The following is a 20,226-nucleotide window of genomic DNA, read 5'->3' on the forward strand; positions in this document are numbered from 1 at the left end:
TTGCACAGACAAGAATTAGTGCGATGGGCTGGTTTTTGTTTTTTAAACAATCTAGTTGGCAGCAGTAGCAAAATCTCTGGGGCCAAGCTATACCCATCTTTCATGCACTGCTGCATGCACTGAATCCTGGCTGCCACAGTTGCTCAAAAGGAACAAAATTCACAAGGTGCCCCTCTTGCTCCAGACACACACAATGCATGGTCCTGGATGGCAATCTGCACCTCCCCACCTATGCCAAAGGTTGCATCCAGACAGTTTAGCGGGATCAGCTATTTATCATATAGGAGAGAAGGAGATGTGTGGACATTATGTTTACACCAGCTGCATAGGTAAAAGCTTGCTTCAGTGTACACATCCTTCTTGTGGTGCCCATGCTGTAGCAGGCCTGGGGGCCACTTTTTGCCCAGTACTATCCAAAGGCCACAAAGCCTATAAAAAACAAACAAACAAACCCATCGTGGCCAGACGACCACCTCTGATCCTCACGAACAGTTAAATAGTACAGAGACCTGTTTAAAAGGCAAACTGATTTGTCTGAAGGCTTTCCAGAGAAACAATTCACCATCTTTCTGTGCCAGAAGAAGATCAGTTTGAGGAATCTGGAGGTGTCTAAGACCACAAAACATCACTGGGGGGGCATGCAGTACCATGACTACACTTTGCGCACCATGTGCTACAGCAAAGCAACCTTCCTAAATAAGCTGTCATTTTTAGCACACATGGACTGATTTCATTTCTCCCATGGACTGAGTTCATGTGTTTTTCAATCATAATAATCTCACACATCCTGATTAATAATGGAAAAGAGAAATTAGTCTGGCTAGCTTTCTTAAGAAAAACTGAGTGAAAGCTTTATACCTCCCAGCTGGCTTTCTGACAGGAATCTCATAAGCTCTAGTGATGTTCACCAAGAGGTTTATGTCACCATCTGAAAGGTTCTGCACAGTTACTTTCTTCCTCTCCTTTCGTCTTGGTTTTAAGGGCCGTTTTGCCTCTGTCAGTTTGAACAGGCTGAGGCCCAAAATGCTAGGCATAAGAAAAGCGTAATTAGAGATTTTCACAGTTTGTTATTATTAAAATAGGCAACAGTTTGCATTAAAAAAAAATAAAGCAAAAACATGCAGTGGAAATTTATAAAGGAAATATAAAACAGCTAAATGTGTATGATGCAGTTGGCATCTAAGCTATGATAACAGTGTACAAATCATGCCTGTTTGGATGCACAGATCATATCAAAGCAACCATCTACAGAGATACAAAAATTAATATGTGTAACGACATACCCTGGACCTTCAGAACTTAACAGAAGGCAAAGCAGAACAAAAAGAGAAACAAAGAATAAAAGGAAAACAGTTATACGGATACAAAATCAATCAAAATAACATGCATGCATATAGCAAACTAGCTTAACAGAAAACATCCAAAAATAACATAAAAGACCAAATGTAATCAAAGACAAATTCCCTTATTACCTAAACATCCCATATATAAAGAGATTTTTCCTCCCTCCAATAGGGTTTTCCTTGGGGTGGGTGACACTGTAAATTATTCCAATGTTTTCTTGCCCTAATAAGTTGCAATTATCTGAGAAGTTTCCCAGCCTCTTGTAAATAACGTTAAGACCAACATTAAAGTTGAAGGTGGAGCACAAACTAGTATCCCATCAATAACCTGAGTCCAGGTTATATAGACACTGTAAATTCTGTAACGCACACTTTTTTTAGTCCCCCCTCCAGTACAAAATGGAATACGATTTTGCATTTTGGAACGCTATTAAGTCCAGAAACCTACGTACAATTGCAAAACGTCTAGGATGAAAGAACTATACAGCTGGGTCTACACAGCTAAAGGGACTTTCAACATGTGCTGATAAAAAGCAGCCAAAAGTCCCGCCACAAAGCAAACTGGATCAAACAACTGAATCAGCTCTTTTCAGAAGCAGAATTTTATTTTACTCAGTAAAAATAATTAAAGATAAATTCATTCACTGCACCCTGCCTTATCTCTTTGTCTTCTCATTTCGAATTTAAAACTGAGTGCACACTGCTGCTCAGTTTTCCAGACAGCTGGAGGAGAATAAAGCAGTTGGAGCATGTACTCTAGCTGCTGTGAATCAAGAGGCAGAGCTGAAATATGTGCCACTGTTGCTTGATGCAGTGTGCTCTGACTAGTCCTCAACTTGCTTGCTCAGCTGCATCAAGACTTACACGACAACATGCTGGCTTAGTAATAGCAAGAACCGCCCTGCAAACAGTGTAAGGTGAAGAGGCCAAAGGGGTGTTAACAAGGGCTGTGCAGAATCATGCAGAGTGAGATGGAAACACAGAAAGGTCAGGTCACCTTTGCTGGTGAAAATAGAGGAAAGGGGAGTATCTGTGGACAAAACTGGGTTAGTATGTAGGCATGTGTGTGCTATTTGAAAGACAAATGCCTTGCGGTTACCTGGCATTGTGTGTGTGTGTGCATGCGTGCTTTCAGTAGGAAGCTCTTTCATTCATATGGAAGGATGTGTGGTCACATTTCAATTCCACAGTATTGTAGGATGGTTATTCATGAATACACTAAGCATAGAGCTGTATGAATGAGGGAGAAAGAAAGGAAGAGTGTGTGAAAGGAGCAGGGGAGAACGTAATAGCAGTAAAGTAATATGTTGTGGTAGACATATGTGTCATTGAGTTTAATTGCACTCACTTCCAGGTAAGTGTTGACAAGACTATTACCCTGTAAGATGCCGTGTTAAAATCTCTTAGGCTCACGACTACACATGTAACTAAATGACATACTACTACTAGCACTATTATTATCATTCTTTCAGCATACGCATGTGCTTTCAGTCACAGGTATAACAATCTCTTTAAGAGCTTTTAAATGCTTAATGAAAATGGCTTAAATTAGAGATGAATGTCTTGAATAAAATACAGACAGCTTCAGAGTTCTGCAACATAAATGGTTTCGGTTGTCTTTCAAGCGTCCAGCAGATGGTACTATTTAGGCTGATACGAAAGAAGTAAAACAACTGATTCAGGTTACATGGATCATACAATTCCCCAATTCCAACAGCTACACTGGTTATCAGTCTGTTTTCAGGCACAACTCAAAGGCACATTACAGACCGCCTGAAAGCGGCAGTCTGCCACCGCCTCCATTTCCGCAGCCAGGAAGCTGCAGCCTCCAAACGGGGAGGCTTCCCGGCAGCAGAAAAAGAAGCCACAAAAAGCGGCTTCTTTTTGCACCGCGCTTGCGACGCATGAGTGCACAAATGGCGCACTCATGACGTCACAAGGCAAGGGTGACGTGCGGACGCTAAGCGTCCAGCACGTAAAAATGGCGGTGCCCATGTGTATAGGGCACCACCATTTTTACACCCTCATCACGTGCTAGGGGTGAGGCTGGTATGGACGTTAGGTCCTCAGCCAACCCCTAGCATGTGACGGGGCGGTGCAAAGGCCTGTGCGGAACGGGCCATAATGCTGGCTCTGACCAATAAAACCCTATACTGCTTAGGTCTAAGCTAAGTGGCAGACTGTAAGAGCCTGCCCAAGTCCTCAGATCCTCAGGAAAATTCTCTCCTTCTGCCTAATTGGTGGTCATGTGAAAGAGGGCCTTTTTGGTGGCTGCCTCTAGACTTTGGAACTCCTTCCCTAGGGCAGATAGAATGGCCCCTCCTTGTTTTTTTCTTTTTAAAATAATAATAATAATAATAATAATAATAATAATAATAATAATAATTTAATCAGGCTGTGGAGAAAACAGACAGTTCAGAGTCCTGGGATCAGCTAATGGGGGTTAAGCTAGAGAAAAGTGGGGGATGCTCCCAGGAGTGAGTATAAATATCGCGGAGGAGCCATGTTTCAGAGGAGTGTGTCATTTTATTCTGTGGGGTTAACAGCCAAGGAGGCTGAGTGGGACTGCCATAAGGTGTAGTTTGAAGGGGTTTAGTTCCCTAATTTTGGGATAAGAGAAGTGCAGAATTAAAGTGCGTGTGGATACCCAGTGGGATTACAGCTAGGAAGGCTATGGATACTATTAGGAGCCGCCTGAGGAGGGGATGAAATTAAAAGTAGTTAAGATGGGGAAGTTCAGCTATAGTTACTGTTAGGGTAACAGATAACTTGAAAAGTTAACAGCTAAAGAACTTCGTTATAGGTTCTGTTGAACTAAGAGTGAAAGGAAACGTACATTGTGTAAAGTGAGAGAAAATGATAAGATTTGTAATGACTGAAGCCGTTCATACACAGTAACAAGTTTGAATAACATCCACTAAGATACAATAATAATCTTTGCTTGTAAATAAAGTTATTTTCTTTATTTCAACAAGCAGTTGCCTGAAGTGTTTTTAAAGATAACATCATACATGCTACCAAACATTTAAAACTCTACCGAGAGAGAAAAGTCTCTTTATTATTTAGGACACTTCAGACAGTGGGTGTGTACTATAGTTATCGATTGACAATTGGTACCAAGTTGTGGGTATTTTAAACCTCAGAGTGCTGGCATTTGAAGGAAGTTCCAGTGTGGGAGTCATTTGTGAGAGATCTGAGTTCGAGGGTCTCCATACATAATTGGTGGCAGTGGTGGCACACAGTGTAAAGGGGTTTAAGAGATTTGGCAATGTCATCGTCACCACGCCATACAGACTTTTAAGGGAAGGATTATAAGCCACCTTGGATCCCATTTTGGGAGAAAGGTGGGAAATAACCAAATCAATCAATCAATCAATCAATCAATCAAGGGCATTGTATTGTTTTAATTTGTTAAAAAAATCTTTTTAAAGTGCATGTCTTACATTCTTTTGATATGTTCAATTGTTCTATTTTAGATTGACTTTTTGAATGTTTAACATTATCTTGTAATCACTTTACTTTTCAACATAAATTGAGTCCACATCTTGGGGGAAAAGTGGGATGTAAAAGTGAGATACAAATGATGATGATGATGATGATGATGATGATGATGATAGTAAGCCATTTTAAAACATTCATGGGATAAGCATACAGGAGTTGTGCCAGTTGCAGATGAAGCAGAAAAAACTGGGCCACAGGCTGCTCTCTATCCAATTTCAGCCTGTTTTTCTCAGTTAAGCAGCTTCAAGGGATACAGCATCACACTGACAGATTTCTACTTATGTTTCACTATATGTTTTACACTACTTTTCAACATGTAACTAATGATTTGCTTTCAGAAAACATTTAAAAAACATTAAGTGCTTACCAAAAAAGTCTCTTTGATGGGATATTAGAAGTTAATGATCTTTGGAGGCTATATTATTTTAAATATGCAAACAACAGTTAAACTTTACTTCCTTGCAAAGGTATCTAAAATAGCTGGAAAAGCCCACTCTTATTCTTGAGTGGTTAATCTCCATTTTCCTCAGGCTGCTTTCATCTTTAATTCTCTTCTATCGTTTTAAAAGGGAATTAAAGATGAATATAGCTTGTAAACTAAACATTCAAGAATAATGAAGAAATATAGTTGTCTCCAATATGATTTTGATCTATTTGTAAATTAGCTTCCTTACCCAAGAGTGGGGATTTCATCTTCATTGACCAGATCAGAATGGAGAAAATGATGCTTGGCAACCAGGAATCGGTTAATTACTGACTCCCGAACCTGAAAAATAAATTTCCATGTTTACTTTGAATATGAAATAACTAAACCCATATGACAACTAGCGAACCAAATGCAGTCATTCTTCTTCATTTCTGCGGATCCTAGCTTACTGTTTAACAAGTTAGGACAAATACTGTAGGCTATGCTCTCTCATTTCAAAGCAAATATCTGGCTTTTCAGCTAGTTTCATATTTTCACTCTATAACTGTTTTATACATCCTGTTTTATACATTCTCCCCAGCATTAAGTATGCTAACATTTATTCAAGTGCTATTTGGAATTTAAACTTTTAGGGTAACTTCTAGACAATAGAATTTCCCAAAAGCAGCATACATATAGAGCCATTGGTAAAAGAGAACAGATATAACAAGCAAAATAGCAAAAAACAAGGAGCGCATCACTGCAGCAAAAGTTGGAATTTCTTACTAAACCAAATACTTTCTTCAGAAGAGAGATTTTTCTCAAGAGTAAAGGAGGGAGAAAAGATTAAATTTCTCATTCACCAGCTTTGATCACAATCCATGAAATTGACATTTTTGAAAACCTGCACATTTGATGCAAAAGCTCTGTTAACTTGTACAGTTCAGCCATTACTTCCCCTGTCTTGCTAAGATACCAGGGGATTGGTGGCATAAGATGTAAGGTGCCAAAGACTGGCTGCTACAGGCTATGATTTAACATACACAACATGGAACCTTACAGCTATGTCACCAAATTAGGTTAGCCATTTGCTGATTCAATTTGCTGATATTATTCTCTTTTAGTTCTTACCTTTTGGAGGTACTTTGCAACTAATGCTCTATGTGTATCCAGGTGATCTTTGGTATCAACTACATCTTTCTCACGCAATCTTTTCTCATAGTCCTAGAAGGATAATGTCAACAAACATGTCTTCTTTAAATGACCTACACCAGTGTTATTCAAAGTGTTGGTCCCTGAACAAGTAGCTGTGAGTCTCTGGCAAGCTTCCAGAAAAAGAAGAAACAATTATAGCACAATGTGCTCATTTTTAGTGTCACTATAGCAAACAATAACTGCTGGTCCTCCAGACTGGACAGTCTGCAAATCACTGCTCTATACCACTTCAGGTGCCTTGTGGCAGACAAGCAATCTATACACATTTAACTGTAGATAACACCTTTAATTCTCCTTCCATTATTTTATCTCTTGCTTTTAATGAGAGTAACCAGAATCCCCACAAAAGTTTTCAAACTTTCTACATCTGTCACTTCGAAGAAAAACAAATGTAGCAAGTAGGAGAAAAGGGCAGAAAAGTGTCTTTTTTGTTGGCCCCCCCCCCCCATATATTAGACAATAAAGCTTATGCTGGTGATGAGTTTTGCTGTGTGGTGTTTAAAACAATTCCTTTATATGAGTACATACAGACTGTAAGATTCAAATGAGTGTGAGTGGAGGCTTCATAACCTGTAAAAATTTAAGAATTTGAAGATTCAACCAAAGAAGATGATCAAAACATATATAACATGTAGGTCCTGAGACCCTTTCAGTGTATATACATTACACTCTAAAAAGAGCCATACTGGATCTGGCCAAAGCCCCAAAAGAAAAGCTTACTATGGGAATCCCACAAGTAAGACGTTACTGCAACAGACATGGTTACTTTCCCCAGAAACTAGTATTCTAAAAGGCACAGTGCCTTCAATACTTGAAGTAAAAATACAGTAGTCATAAGTGTATTTGAGCTCCTTTTAAAGCCTCAGTTTGACACCTTACTACAAGGTTCCAGTAATAAATTCTCCAGACTGGCAACACACTGAACAAAGAAGTTACTCCTTTTCATGAAGGAAGTCCTGAATCTCTCATAAATGAGCTTCAGTTGCTGATCCTAGATTCAGAAAGAAAAGCTCACCCCCATTTTTTTTCTCCATACCATGCTATCCACTTTAGCTTTATTTTTTAAAAAAATAAAATAAAAGCACCGAAAGGCCCTCACTGTGAATCATCTACAGCAGGGATGGGCAAAATCCAGGAATCCAGGGGCCAACCTTGCAACCCCAGAATCTGCTGGAGTCTGCATGGATCCCATTTTTAATAGAGAAAAGAAAATTGAAAGTCACCATAAATGTCCTTTTTTAAAATAATAATAATAATAATAATAATAATAATAATAATAATAATAATAGTGTGAAGAAGCAGTTTTAAAAGGCACATGGATCTTCACTTTGTTTAGAAGGAGAATCTCCTGGAAGCTTCCATGAATGGCAGCTCTCCTTTTTGTGTTCAAAGGCCACAAAAACAACCTAAGAGGGCTCTACAGGGCCCACAGGCTCCAGGTTTCCCACCCAGGCTGTAAAGCCTCTAAAGGGAGGCTTATCATATATTAAAAATAATATGGAAATGAAGTCATCTGAATGAAGAAGGAGAACATCTAAAGAATGAGAAAGACAACATGGTAGCATGCAGTTTAATCACGATGATTCTAGATTACTTCCTACCAGGAAAATTTTTTCATTAATTTCTCTTTCCAGTAATGGAACACACTTATAATTTCGAAACTCAGCCACTTCACTATTTCTGAGCTCTAGAAGTCGGAATCTTTTGGATCTGTTAAACTCTTCATCAGAAACAAAGTTGAATTCTTGTTGCAATTGCTCTAGTCTGAAGAAATCAGGAACAGACGCATCACCACTTGTAGCAACCTAAACAAAAAATGTAAAAGTATAGAATGTAGTATCTTCACAGCCTCTGCATTAGGAAAGCAGCAACCAACTACATTAGGAATCAGCAACCTGCTATCCAAATGCAAGGAGGGTGTTGTGGTCAGAGGACTTTACCCTACCCCCACAAAATTATTTCCAACTAAGGACCTACACAATTTTCATCCATTTGTAGATTGCAAAATCTATATCTAGAGAATGAAGGCCTAAACATAATACAGTGGACCCTTGGTATCTGGAGTTTGGTTCCAGGACGCCCCTTGGACACCAAAATCTGTGGATGCTCCTCCAAGTCTAATTAAATACAGTGGTATAGTAAAACTGGGTCCCTTATATAAAATGGTAAAATCAAGGTATGTTTTTTAGAATGTATATATTTTAAAAACTATTTGTAAACTGTGGATGGTTGAATCCCTGGATAAGAAATCTGTGGATACAGAGGGCTTACTGTACTGACTTTGATGCAGAAAAATATACAGTATCTAATTGGGAATCACAAGAAGAACAGAGATCTGCAATTCATAAAAGCAATATGTCATTGCTTTATTATTCATGGTCTAATTAATACATGTGAGAGACAGCATGGCGTAGTGGTCTGAATGCTGGACTATGACTTTGCAGACCAGGGTTTGATTTTCACTTTAGCCACAAAACCCACTGGGTGACATTGGACAACTCACATACTTTCAGCCTCAGGGGAAGGAGATGGCAAATCTCCTCTGAACAAATAGCAGTAGCAAGCTAGTACATTTCTATACCACTTAGCAGTGCACTTAAGCACCCCCTAAGTGATTTACAATGTGTAAGCCAATTGCCCCCAATAAGCTGGGTACTATTAGCGACCTATGGAAGGATGCCAGGCTGAGTCGAGCTTGAGCCCCTGGCTAGTATTGAATTCACCACCTTTGTGAGTGAGTGGCTGCAGTATAGGCATTTAACCACTGCGCCGCCAGGGCTTCTTGCCAAGAAAATCTCATTCACCTTTGGGTTGCTATAAATTGGAAAGTACCTGAAGACACACAACAGCAACAATTAACACATGCATCTAAAATTTATTATAAATGAATGTGAATCATATGAAAAACCAGCAACGTTGTGCTCACTATATCACACCCCATATCCATATTATATTTCACTACATTATATTACTCCACTTGGTACATTCCACATGCAAATCTATGAATATCCAACCACACACAAAAATATAAGAAGAATCTTTCTGAAAGCTTTATAAACAAAGAGCTTTGCAAATGTGGGGTTTAACTGCCATACTTGACAGAGCTATCTTACCATAATCAGCTGCATCAAGGCTGCATTGCTTGGATCATTTGGATCAAGCTTGGTGTCTGCCACCCATTTGGCTAGTTTCTTCATGTCAGTTAACCCTGAAGTGCCAATTGATGCAATGGCATCAATATTTTTTAGAGCGCTGTAATTGTGACAAATAACATGAAAATGCATAGTTAAAAGAAATCTAAGTGGAGATGAAAAACTGGTAGTGACTCTTGTGTAATGTGTTTTTCTCCTAGGTATAGACTCCTGTATGTTGCACACTTCAAAAAGTTTTGGTCTGTCTTTGCAGACACAAAATGTACATGCACCCTTACGTCTCACTGTACTTAATTGTTGTGGGTGTCGGAATACTCTTTTTGCTTTGATCTGAATTCTGCAACATACATACTAGAAATGGTCTCAGGACATCAGACAAAAATTCACCAAAGAGTGATACCTTTATTGGCCAACCGAAATGCACACTATACTTGTTGCATGCTTTTGAAGCTCCACTGGCTTCTTCATCAGGCAAGATGTTACATGCCAGACAGGAGAAAAACTAGAGATGTTAGTAAGATGCCTGTATTTTGTTGTTTCTGCCCTTAGTTAAGATGGTATGAGGAGGTTATCTTTAGCAGGCTGGCAGATCCTACTCTGGCCAAATGAAAAGATGTGGTGCTTTATTTTATGGATCTTAAGAATACCACAAAAGGAGTCTATATGAATGGAACTACTCTCCTCAGGGATACTTTTAAGACAGACTATGCAGGAAAGCTACAGAAGTTAAGGAGGGAGTCTGCTCAACACCCAAAAAAGACCTTTGTAGAAACCATGTCTCTATGCTGCCCTGAGCTCCCTGAAGGAAATACAGGACAAAAATGTAATACAATAATGACATGTTATTTTACAGGTAATGACAGCAGGTGTGCTCCTTTTACTTTAATTTAAGTCATCTCAAGTTTATAATAACATTCATAATAATTTTTAATAAAATTGCTTGTCATTAGAATAGTGTATTTAAGCAAGATCTCAAAAGACTTCTCAAATGCTTGTTAATGTTCATTACCTTGTTACTCCAGAATTTTTCTGTGACACTGGAGGAATCAAGGGTATCCCATTTTCTCCAACTGCCCAGGAGACACAGCAGGACACTTTCCCAGATGTCATTAAAATTATTTTATTACTACCATCGGCTTCAAATGAAAATGGTACACCTGAAGTAAGAGTTGAAACATATTAGCCCTATTTAGATGTCACACAAACCATGGTTTGTTGCTGAAGTAGCAAAAGCCTCAAAATTGTGTAGTTCCCACTACCTTTTAAGCATAACAGAAAATTTCAGAGTTTCTGGAAGCAGCAGATGACAGTTTATTGCTCTGTGAATAAACTAGAGATTTATTCAAAATACAATTTGCCAGATATCAAACTGAGACAGCGCTAACTCAGAATGCAACAATAAACCACGTTTTCTTGTTACATCTGAACCAATCACTATACAGAAACAAATGGTGATTCTGTTATATGTCAGAACTCATGTGAACAAACTGCTTTGACTTTACTATTTTTATACTATTTTACTATACTTATGAGCTTTTGGGATTGTCTGCATGGGACAAAAGGACTAGGTCCCCCCCTCCCCCAGCCTTAGGTGTCATTTAGGTCAGACAATGCAGTCCAAAACCCCCGAGGTAGGATTGGGTTCAATCCTGCCAGACCAGATATGGATCCAGGCCAATCCCATGATAAACAGCCTTTATCCCAGGGTAAAATACCCTGGTTTTGGGTGGTTTCTTATAAACTCCTGTAAAACATGGCTGTTTACACCACCCTCTGCACTCCTTACCTTCCTGTGCCATTGCTTGACTCAGAAGCTCCCCCCCCTGAAGATTATCAAACCAATGTTTACCATGGGGTAAGCACTGGTAAATTGCCTCTAAAACTTTGAGGAAGCACACGTGTGTCAAAGCCTGGCACGCTTCCTCAAGGTCAGGGAATCATCAGCTCCCCTCCAGCATCACTGAATCGTTCAGGGAGAGGGAATTTCCTCTGAATGCAAAATTTCCGTTCAGAGGAAATTCTCTCTCCACGAACAATTCAGTGACGCTGGAGGGGAGCCGATGATTCCTTGACCTTGAGGAAACATGCCAGGCTTTCACACATGTGTGCTTCCTGAACCTTTTAGAGGCAATTTACCAGTGCTTAATCACTGGTGTGATAATCTTCGGAGAAACAAGGAGCCTGGCTGCACCATATGGCCGGCTGCCCCATCTCTGTGTCAGACACAGCAATGTGTGTGTGTGTGTGTGGGGGGGGGGCTTCTGAATGTAATCAAGGGTGAGGCAAGATAAAAGGAGTGCACACTGGTCACAGGTCAGTGCAGGGATGGGTGTGTGAACAGCCCCCCTGCACCCCCCCTCACTGACCCAAATACCAACTCAGGTGAGCACTGGGGCCAGGAAAGCATGGTGTTTTCCTGGTCCATCTGCTCAGCCCCTTCCAATCTTACAGGGAAGAGCTTTCTTTCTGTTCCACCATTCTAACAATTTAGTCTGTTGAAGACATGGGAAATAGCGTTCTTAGTGGCTACACCTAGCTGATGGACCTCCCTCCCATGGGAAAGTTGCCCCCCCCCCTTCCGCTCTCTTATTGCTGGCACTCAAAAACCGTTTTATTTAAATAGAGCTTCATTCTTTAACTGGTTGGCCTGAAAGATGTTCAGTGGGTGCCTTGCATTTTTAAATACAGTAGACCCTTGTTATACACTCGGGTTTGGTTCCAAGATTCCCCGTGGATAACAAAATCCGTGTATGCTCAAGTCCCATTAAATATAATGACATAACAAAATGGTGTACCTTATAAAAATGGAAAATCAAGGTTTGATATTTGAAATTTATACTTTTTTGAACATTTTCAAACCGTGGATGCTAGAATCCGGTTATAAAAAATCCTTGTATAAGAAGGGCCGACTGTATGTGCTAATGAGTGTGGAATGTGGTTTAAATTGTTTTAAATCAATTCTTTAATTGTATTGATTGCTTCATGCTTTTATTTTTTTGCACTACATATTGTTTCAGTTTTATTTTAAATTATATTGTAAGCCAGTTTGGGTTCCATTTTGGGAGGAAGGCAAGATATAAAACAAACAAATAAACAAATACATTTTTATTAACCAACAAAACCGCAGTTCTTAACATTTCTTACAAATAAATATAAAAACATATCAGTAATCAAAAAGAATAAAACCAGTCCAATAGACAAATGCTTAATTCAGACTTCATGTGAAACCACATTTAAAGGTGACGTAACTAAGCAATATGTTTTTTGCTGGAAATTATTAAAGGGACACATATCTATGCTGCAATTACAGCTGGAATACCATATGCAGTTCTGGTTCCCTCTGCTAAAAAAATGGTGTTGCGGAGCATAATATGTATTTTCAGAAAAGTGCAAGAAAAAAAATTAGGTGGTTGAAACATGGTTAGGTCAAAGTATCTGTGTATTTTTAATTTAGAAAGAACCCCTGAGACTTAAAGAATTATATATGCTGCACAGAAAGTGAGAAAAGAGCCATTTTAATTACTCTGAGAGAACTAAAGCTCAGTCAGCAAGTAAACTGATTGACATCAGATTCAGATTAGATAAAAGAAAGGGTTTCTTCTCACAATGCATAATTACTTTACAGAATTTCCTGATACAAAATACGATGATGGTCACTAACACATTGGAATTTCAGGGAGATTTGTTGAGGGCTATTACTCATAATGGGTATGGGGATACTTCATGAAATACATGGGGAACTTTTGAAATGTTCCATTTTTGGTCTACAGTTGCCAGCCAAGGGAGCTGCATTCCAAAAAGGTGACCTCCAAGCTCTGTTTCATAGATAATAAGTCACTGAAATCTGCTCTGATTCATTGAAATCATTGAAATTTGCTACTAGTATGTATTGCTACTGAGGGTGACTTGGCTGCAATATCTGTCACCTCACTGATCACCAGGGTTGATTCTGCTGATCACTGAAATCAAGTTGCTGGGGATCAACAAGAGGGTAAATAGCTCCAAGCTATGCTCCTCACAAAAGCATCAGACTGGACAATGTGGGAAACATGATATTGCACCTTTAGTCTGACCAAGCGGGTATCTTATGCTCCTGCAAAGCAGATCTCCCAGACTTTTAAATTAATGTACTCTTATAACTGAAAAAATATAAATAAAGACAGGTGTCAACAGGTACATTATATGTTTTGAACATGCATACTACATAAGGTGTATGACTGCAATTTTTACTAGTATTTTCTGGTTCTTGACAAATGCCAATTCAGGTGACATATGGTGACCCGCCACTATAAATAATAGCACTGGATGATGTTCTATTATCAAATTTATATTTAACAATTTTAAAAAATATATGTTTATCACTGTACATTTTCCAAAATTTCAGGCATCCTGAACAGACTGGAAAGTCCAAATCTGTTTCATATAAAATAAAGACCAAGGTAAAGTGAAAATGCCTTCTCAATGTTCATCATTACAGGAAAAACAACTACAAAACCTGGAATATGTTTCAAATAAAACCTAAAATATTTTCCTATATTTTAATCTTGTGAAAAATCAAAATAATTGAATATGAAACTGTTTATTCAACATGCAACTAGCTGGTTTGTGCCAATATTAAAAAATAAGTTCTGAAAACAGAGTATATATAATTATATATAGATAGTCACACAAAACAGTTAGAGAGCTAGTATAAAGGTCAATATATTGGATGTGAGATGGATTTCTTTACTCTTCAGTTACATTAATTGGATGATTTTGAGCTTGCCCTAATTCTTAATCTTATCTATTTTATGGAACTTTTGTGAAGTTCAAATGGGGAAAACAAACATTTGTACCACCTATATTCTCTGGAGAAAATATGAAATAAAATTGGCTAATAAATAATTTTAAAATAATCATGTTATTTATTTTAACTGAGTTACTCAAGGGGGTCATGGTGTATATACCATGACACCCCTTTTCAAACCTTTAAATGAACCTTCTTAGGCTAAGAGAATGAGGTTAGCCAGCAACTGAGTGGCCATTGGCACCTAGGTCCTCACAATCTATGCCCAGAAATCTATCCACTATTACAGTTGAACAAGCAAATGTTAAATTCTTAGACATAAAAATAAATTTAGTAATGGAAGAAGCTCTGTACCACTCCCCACTCCTTCATGGTCCAACATCACACGCTGGTCACTGCTGAATTCTATTTCTTCGATTGGAGCTCTCCCTGTTAGCACTGTCGTCTCAGGGATTGGTATAAATACTTCCACTAACAAGTTAGCAGTGCTTAGTCCCACTGTTTCATATAGCTGCAAGCAAAGAGTAGAGCATGGTTTTTATTTTCACACTGTGGGCCATTTTGTAGTCTTACAGTAAATTGACATAATATCTTATGACAACTTCAAACTCAGTTTTGAAGATTACATATATCCAAGGGCTGGAGGATGTGATCTTCTATCAGCAGAAAGCAGCAATGTGCACTTGTAACTACAAACACGTGTAATGTTAGCAGATGTTGTCACATAGCAGACACAAAGTTGTATGAGACTGGAAAGGGGAGATACTCTCAAATCAAGTTAGCCAGGAACAATTTGCATTCACTCTTTCAGGAGCTGTATGCAGTATGTGACTAGATACTGATGGTAGGCAAGAAGGGTAACAGGAGAGACAGTGTGGTGTAGTGGCTTGAGTGCTGGTCTCTTGACTCTGGAGACCAGGGTTCAAATCCCCACCTAGCCATGGAAATTCACTGGATGAACTTGGACAAGTCACACGCTCTTAGTCTCAGAGAAAAGCCAGGGCCTCTGAACAAACCTTGCTAAGAAAACCCCATAAATCTGAAATGACTTGAAAGCACATAACAACAAGAAGGAATAATAATAATAATAATTTGTTTTATTTATATACCGCTATTCCAAAGATCATAGCGGTGAACAGCAAGTAAGCTAATTAGCAAGTAAGCTAATTTGCCCCCAATAGTCTGGGTACTCATTTTAGCGACCTCGGAAGGATGCAAGCCTGAGTCGAGCTTGGGCCCTTTTGCTGGTCTTGAACTCGCAACCTTGTGGTTTCGAGTGAATGGCTGCAGTACAGGCATTTAACCACTGCGCCACCAGGGCTCCAGACAAACTTTCACAAGAGAAACAACAGCACCTAGTATGAGTACCTATAAAGGCTGTATAAAAGTGAAAGAATGTGAGTGTGAACGCGTATGTCAGAGAGAAAGAATATTCATGTGTATGCATGTGTATGCAGCCTAGGCTAAAGCACATCTTTCTGACATCTAATTTTCTATCTTGATGGAATTTTTGTATGAGAAGGGCATTCACATAAGGCCCCACCTGCTGAAGTGGTGTGATTCAGACATCTAACAGAACTTGCCACTGTCAGTATGGGCAAAGATTCCAGGGGATCTCAGACTTTAAAGTCTGAGAATATCTACAACTAGGAGCAGAGTTGAGGCTTTCCTCCCTAAGACTGCTAAGGGGAGGAAGATAAAGCCCAAATGAACGTGGACATAGTTTTCTGGAAAATTCACTTTCACCATTGTGGAAAAAGTGCTTAATAAAGCCCCAGCATCACAAAGCTTAGAATATTGCATTAATGAGGGAGACCTTACAAACACACCACATTTTTTAAATGGTGGTGATGGTGAGGAATGATAGTTTTGTTACACTTCATCACCCTGAAAAGACTTATGCTGAACATAAATGACTCCAATGTTTGATGTAGCTACAAAGTTTTACTGAAGATTATATCCTGATTTTGCATTTTACTAGCACATAACAAAGCACAGCTCTCATGCTGAAGATCTCCATTCATGTTAATCACAGAAGTATTTAACATGTAGCAGAAGACACCATCTCCTGCAACTATGTGATTTCAACTAATCCTTTTTAAGGAGATTATCACTGAGTTTAGGTGTGATAGCTGGTCACACAAAGTGTGATAGCCAGGCATGCTTCTGAAGGATCATTGAAGTGTCCCTTCTCTTCTCCCATCAGTAAAATATTCACGGAGCAGCCATTTCTTTATAACAGAAGTTCCCATTATTGAAGAAATGGTTGCTCCACGAATGCTTTGAGGACAGGAGAGGGGAGGGGGACGCTTCAGTGATGCTTCAGAAGCATGACCAGCTAACACACCTTTGTGCTTCTGGAGTGTTTTGCCGTTGTTTAACCCATGGTAAGCCTCCAAAACAAAAACACCAAACACTGCTCTGTCCAATGATCACACTACTAGGGTATGCATAAGGGTGGACTGGGAAAAGATTCATTTAAAACCATTTAAGTTACTGATCTGATATGATCTGATGATGCAAGTGATATATCAGTGCATCTAGACATTGTGATATAATATTTTATATTTTGTTTGTTTTATTTTAACTGTTCATTGCAATCTACTCTGGAAATGCAAAATGGCACTGAAGGATAGGAGACACTTTTTAAAAACAGTAGCTTATACAGTAGAAGACCTTTTTCATTACATATTGCATTGCCCATTATATAGTGAACCAAGTGAACAATTTATGACACCCATAATTGAAACTAGTCCTTGCCAAAGCCCACAAGAAGTGGTTTTCTACCTCTTAGTGGATATGGACAAATATGTGACCTGCTGAGTAGCTTTGTATGCTTTAGCAGCCCAAAAAATCAGAAAGAAATATATTGCAGAGGTGGCCATATGTTGCAAAGGTGATAATTACATTTAATAACTATATATTAGTTATACACACACACACACACACAATTTTAAATTTTAATTGCTAAATTCTGTAAATTGTAAATTTCTGTATAATCATACAATTGATGTTGGATATATGATATGGAATATTTTGTTGTTATTGTGGCATTGTTTATGCAATGGCCATATGGCCTAAAGCAATAAAATTTGACTGACTGACTGACTGACTGACAAAAACCAGGACCTCTTCACAACTTTTGATACCATCCATAGCATCAGGTCTGAGTGTGTATACGTGTGTTGGTATGCAACATTGCTCTCTCGCTCTCGCTCTCTGCATATATATTCATGTGGTGAGAGGATTTGAGAGCGCCAGGGTAGTTGAGAATAAAACTTTCTGGAGACTGGCTTGTATCAAGAGTCCAGATACCTTGTAAGCTCACACTACAGAGAATGCTCAAAGTGGAGAAATGAAATTCAGATGCATCTATCCTCTTCGGGGAATAATGAATGCATCAGAAGACAACTAATAGTTCTAATGGTGTGGGCAACACAGAAAACCAGGATGGAAAATTACTGGGCAGCAACAGTAGTTGGGATTGACACTGACAGAGGATCTCTCAGAGACAACTCTCAGATAGTTAGTTAACTCTTGTCAGTAGTGTGCAAAAGGTGTTGGTAAACCACTACTGAATATCTTTTACCTTGGAGACAGTATGATCAGACAATCCAAAAGGAAGCAAGAGATAATGCTGGAAGAGGAGACTATCAGGTAAGAAGGCACTCAACCAGCTACCTAGAAAATAGCAAAGAGACCCTACAGAGAGTGCTGTGTCTAAGACAGAACTGGATTCAAACCAAAAGGACATTCAGCTGCTGATATACTCAGATGTGAAAAGTAAATCCAAAACTGCACAATGCAGTCAAGGAAGCCATAGTCCCGAGACTGCAAAACTTCAGCTGGACTGTTAATATAATTGGTTCTCTTGGAGGCCTCTCATTCTACAGGACTTCCATAAATTAAGCTGATTTGATGACTCATAACAATGTGTGTGTGTGTGTGTGTGTGTGTAGAGAGAGAGAGAGAGCCATGGTGGTGTAGTGGTTTGACACTGGATATCAGGGTTCAATTCCCCACTCAGCCATGAAACCCAATGGGTCACCTTAGCTCTCAGCTTCAGAGGAAGGCAATGGCAAATCTCCTCTGAAAAGGAGAAAATATCCAACCTTAGGGTTGCAATAAGTTGGAAATGACTTGAAGGCACACAAAAACAAACAACAATACATATGGAACTATTAAAAATGAACCATATCCTACCTGTAGTTTCAAACTCTCTGGCCAATTGAATATTTGCAAGTTGAAAATTTGTCCAAAATGAATTCTGAAATCTGAGCATATTTGCCGTGAAATTGTTCTTGACACTTCTTTGGAATTGAAAAGAATTTTTATGAATAAAGACCGTTTCTTTACATCTTCACGTCTTAAAATTTCAGCCCTAGAAAAGATGTTAAAATATGCTTACTTTAAAACATATATATTTCCTTGAAAAAATATATTTAGACTTTGGAGTACTGAACAAGACTTTAAATATGACCAATTAGCAAACCTCATTATCAGATAATACTGTGCACTACATTTTTTTTCTTCCATTAAAAGGATACTGTGCCTTTCCAGCCTGCCCACCTATCAGCTGAACCTGTCTTATCTATGAAACCTCCTCTATCCACCATGAAGAGAAGACAGATCACGCCCTGTCTCTTAAGACACCAGGATCTGTATGGGCTGGTCACAATAGCTGGTTACAGTGTACAGGTTAAAGAAAGCCAAAACAGTGCAGCTAACATTTTTTGTTCATCTATAAAGTCCATGCAGTTTGGGTTTATGATTATTCAATTTTAGGTCTATATATTTTGTTGAAAAAGTATGGTTCCTAAGAAGCAGGACAAGTATGGGGCAAGATCGGGGTCTCGACAACTGCACTCCGCAGTCCCAATTTGGATTTTCCAGGCACTAAAAGGAGCCACAAATACGGGGCTCCTTCGGCGCTGCATCGTGTGGACGTAGCACCAGGGGAGCACTATATTTATACAGGAACATTAATGTTAATCTTGGTCTCTTTCAAAACTAGCTCCACTGAAGATAGTGAAAATGTCAGAATCACATTTTGATATTGTTCTATCTGTTCATCCACTTTTTCAAGATGATTTAAGGGTATACTGTTGCTCTTAACCACACAGTCTTTTGCCATCTTATAATAACTTATCCAGAACAGAAAAAGGAACCCAGCAGTCTGAGAGGAACAAGCAAGAACTCAGTCTTTGCTCTAAAAACAACTAAAATCCCAGGCAACGTGACAATACATTTCATAGAAATTTATTTTGGAGACTCTCCAGCATAATATAACTTTCACTCCCTAGTTCTTGGAGGCATATAATATATTGTTGATAGATCTCCCCAAAGAGATCTTGAAGGCTGAATCTACCAGTCCCAATCCCAAACATTTAAAGTATGTTTACTGAAGGTAATTGCTGTTCCCAGCTTTGTATTTGATGAGATGGAACAAAAGTTTGAACAAATTTTCAACATGATCATAACATAAACAGAATCTCATGGCATTAAAAATTGTCAGAAAGCCCCAAGTGCCACAGAATTAATAACATACAAAAGATAATTTTCTCTGGCATCTTTGATTGTTGCTAAAATAACAGACTGGGATTGAAGTCATGTTTCTCCTACATGATGGTGGGAGGATTTCATAGGCACTATAAAAGTAATCAACAATTTACTTAGATTTGCTGCACTTAGATTTGGAGACCCAAGTTCAAACATTTCTCTGAACCATGGTTCAGGAAGGAACAGTAATGGGTTCCATGGACATAATCCCAAATAGGTGAGTCTCAGTTTGGGAGCCCTTCTGAGCTGGGTGGTGATACAGAA

The 20,226-nt window shown here is 38.8% G+C and overlaps 1 protein-coding gene across 7 annotated transcripts in view; it reads right to left on the reverse strand.

The window, feature by feature from the left end:
• The window catches only part of CC2D2A (coiled-coil and C2 domain containing 2A), a 74,077-nt gene that overhangs the window by 20,478 nt on the left and 33,373 nt on the right, over positions 1 to 20,226 (reverse strand). For 4 of the 7 annotated variants that reach the window (XM_089524772.1, XM_089524774.1, XM_089524777.1 and 1 more), the window contains exons 15-23: positions 18,607 to 18,784; positions 14,758 to 14,914; positions 10,627 to 10,774; positions 9,579 to 9,717; positions 8,067 to 8,270; positions 6,382 to 6,474; positions 5,519 to 5,610; positions 1,284 to 1,298; positions 859 to 1,026 (exon numbers count right to left, since the gene is read on the reverse strand). In XM_089524772.1, the coding sequence (XP_089380898.1) occupies positions 859 to 1,026; positions 1,284 to 1,298; positions 5,519 to 5,610; positions 6,382 to 6,474; positions 8,067 to 8,270; positions 9,579 to 9,717; positions 10,627 to 10,774; positions 14,758 to 14,914; positions 18,607 to 18,784 (1,194 nt within the window). The remainder of the gene's footprint in view (positions 1 to 858; positions 1,027 to 1,283; positions 1,299 to 5,518; positions 5,611 to 6,381; positions 6,475 to 8,066; positions 8,271 to 9,578; positions 9,718 to 10,626; positions 10,775 to 14,757; positions 14,915 to 18,606; positions 18,785 to 20,226) is intronic. The other 3 variants (XM_089524776.1, XM_089524775.1, XM_089524773.1) reach the window with 1 other exon arrangement.

This window comes from Sceloporus occidentalis, unplaced genomic scaffold (genome assembly GCF_023333645.1).
Source record: "Sceloporus occidentalis isolate IW3139 unplaced genomic scaffold, rSceOcc1.0.p SCAF_5, whole genome shotgun sequence".
NCBI classification, from domain to species: Eukaryota; Metazoa; Chordata; class Lepidosauria; order Squamata; family Phrynosomatidae; genus Sceloporus; species Sceloporus occidentalis.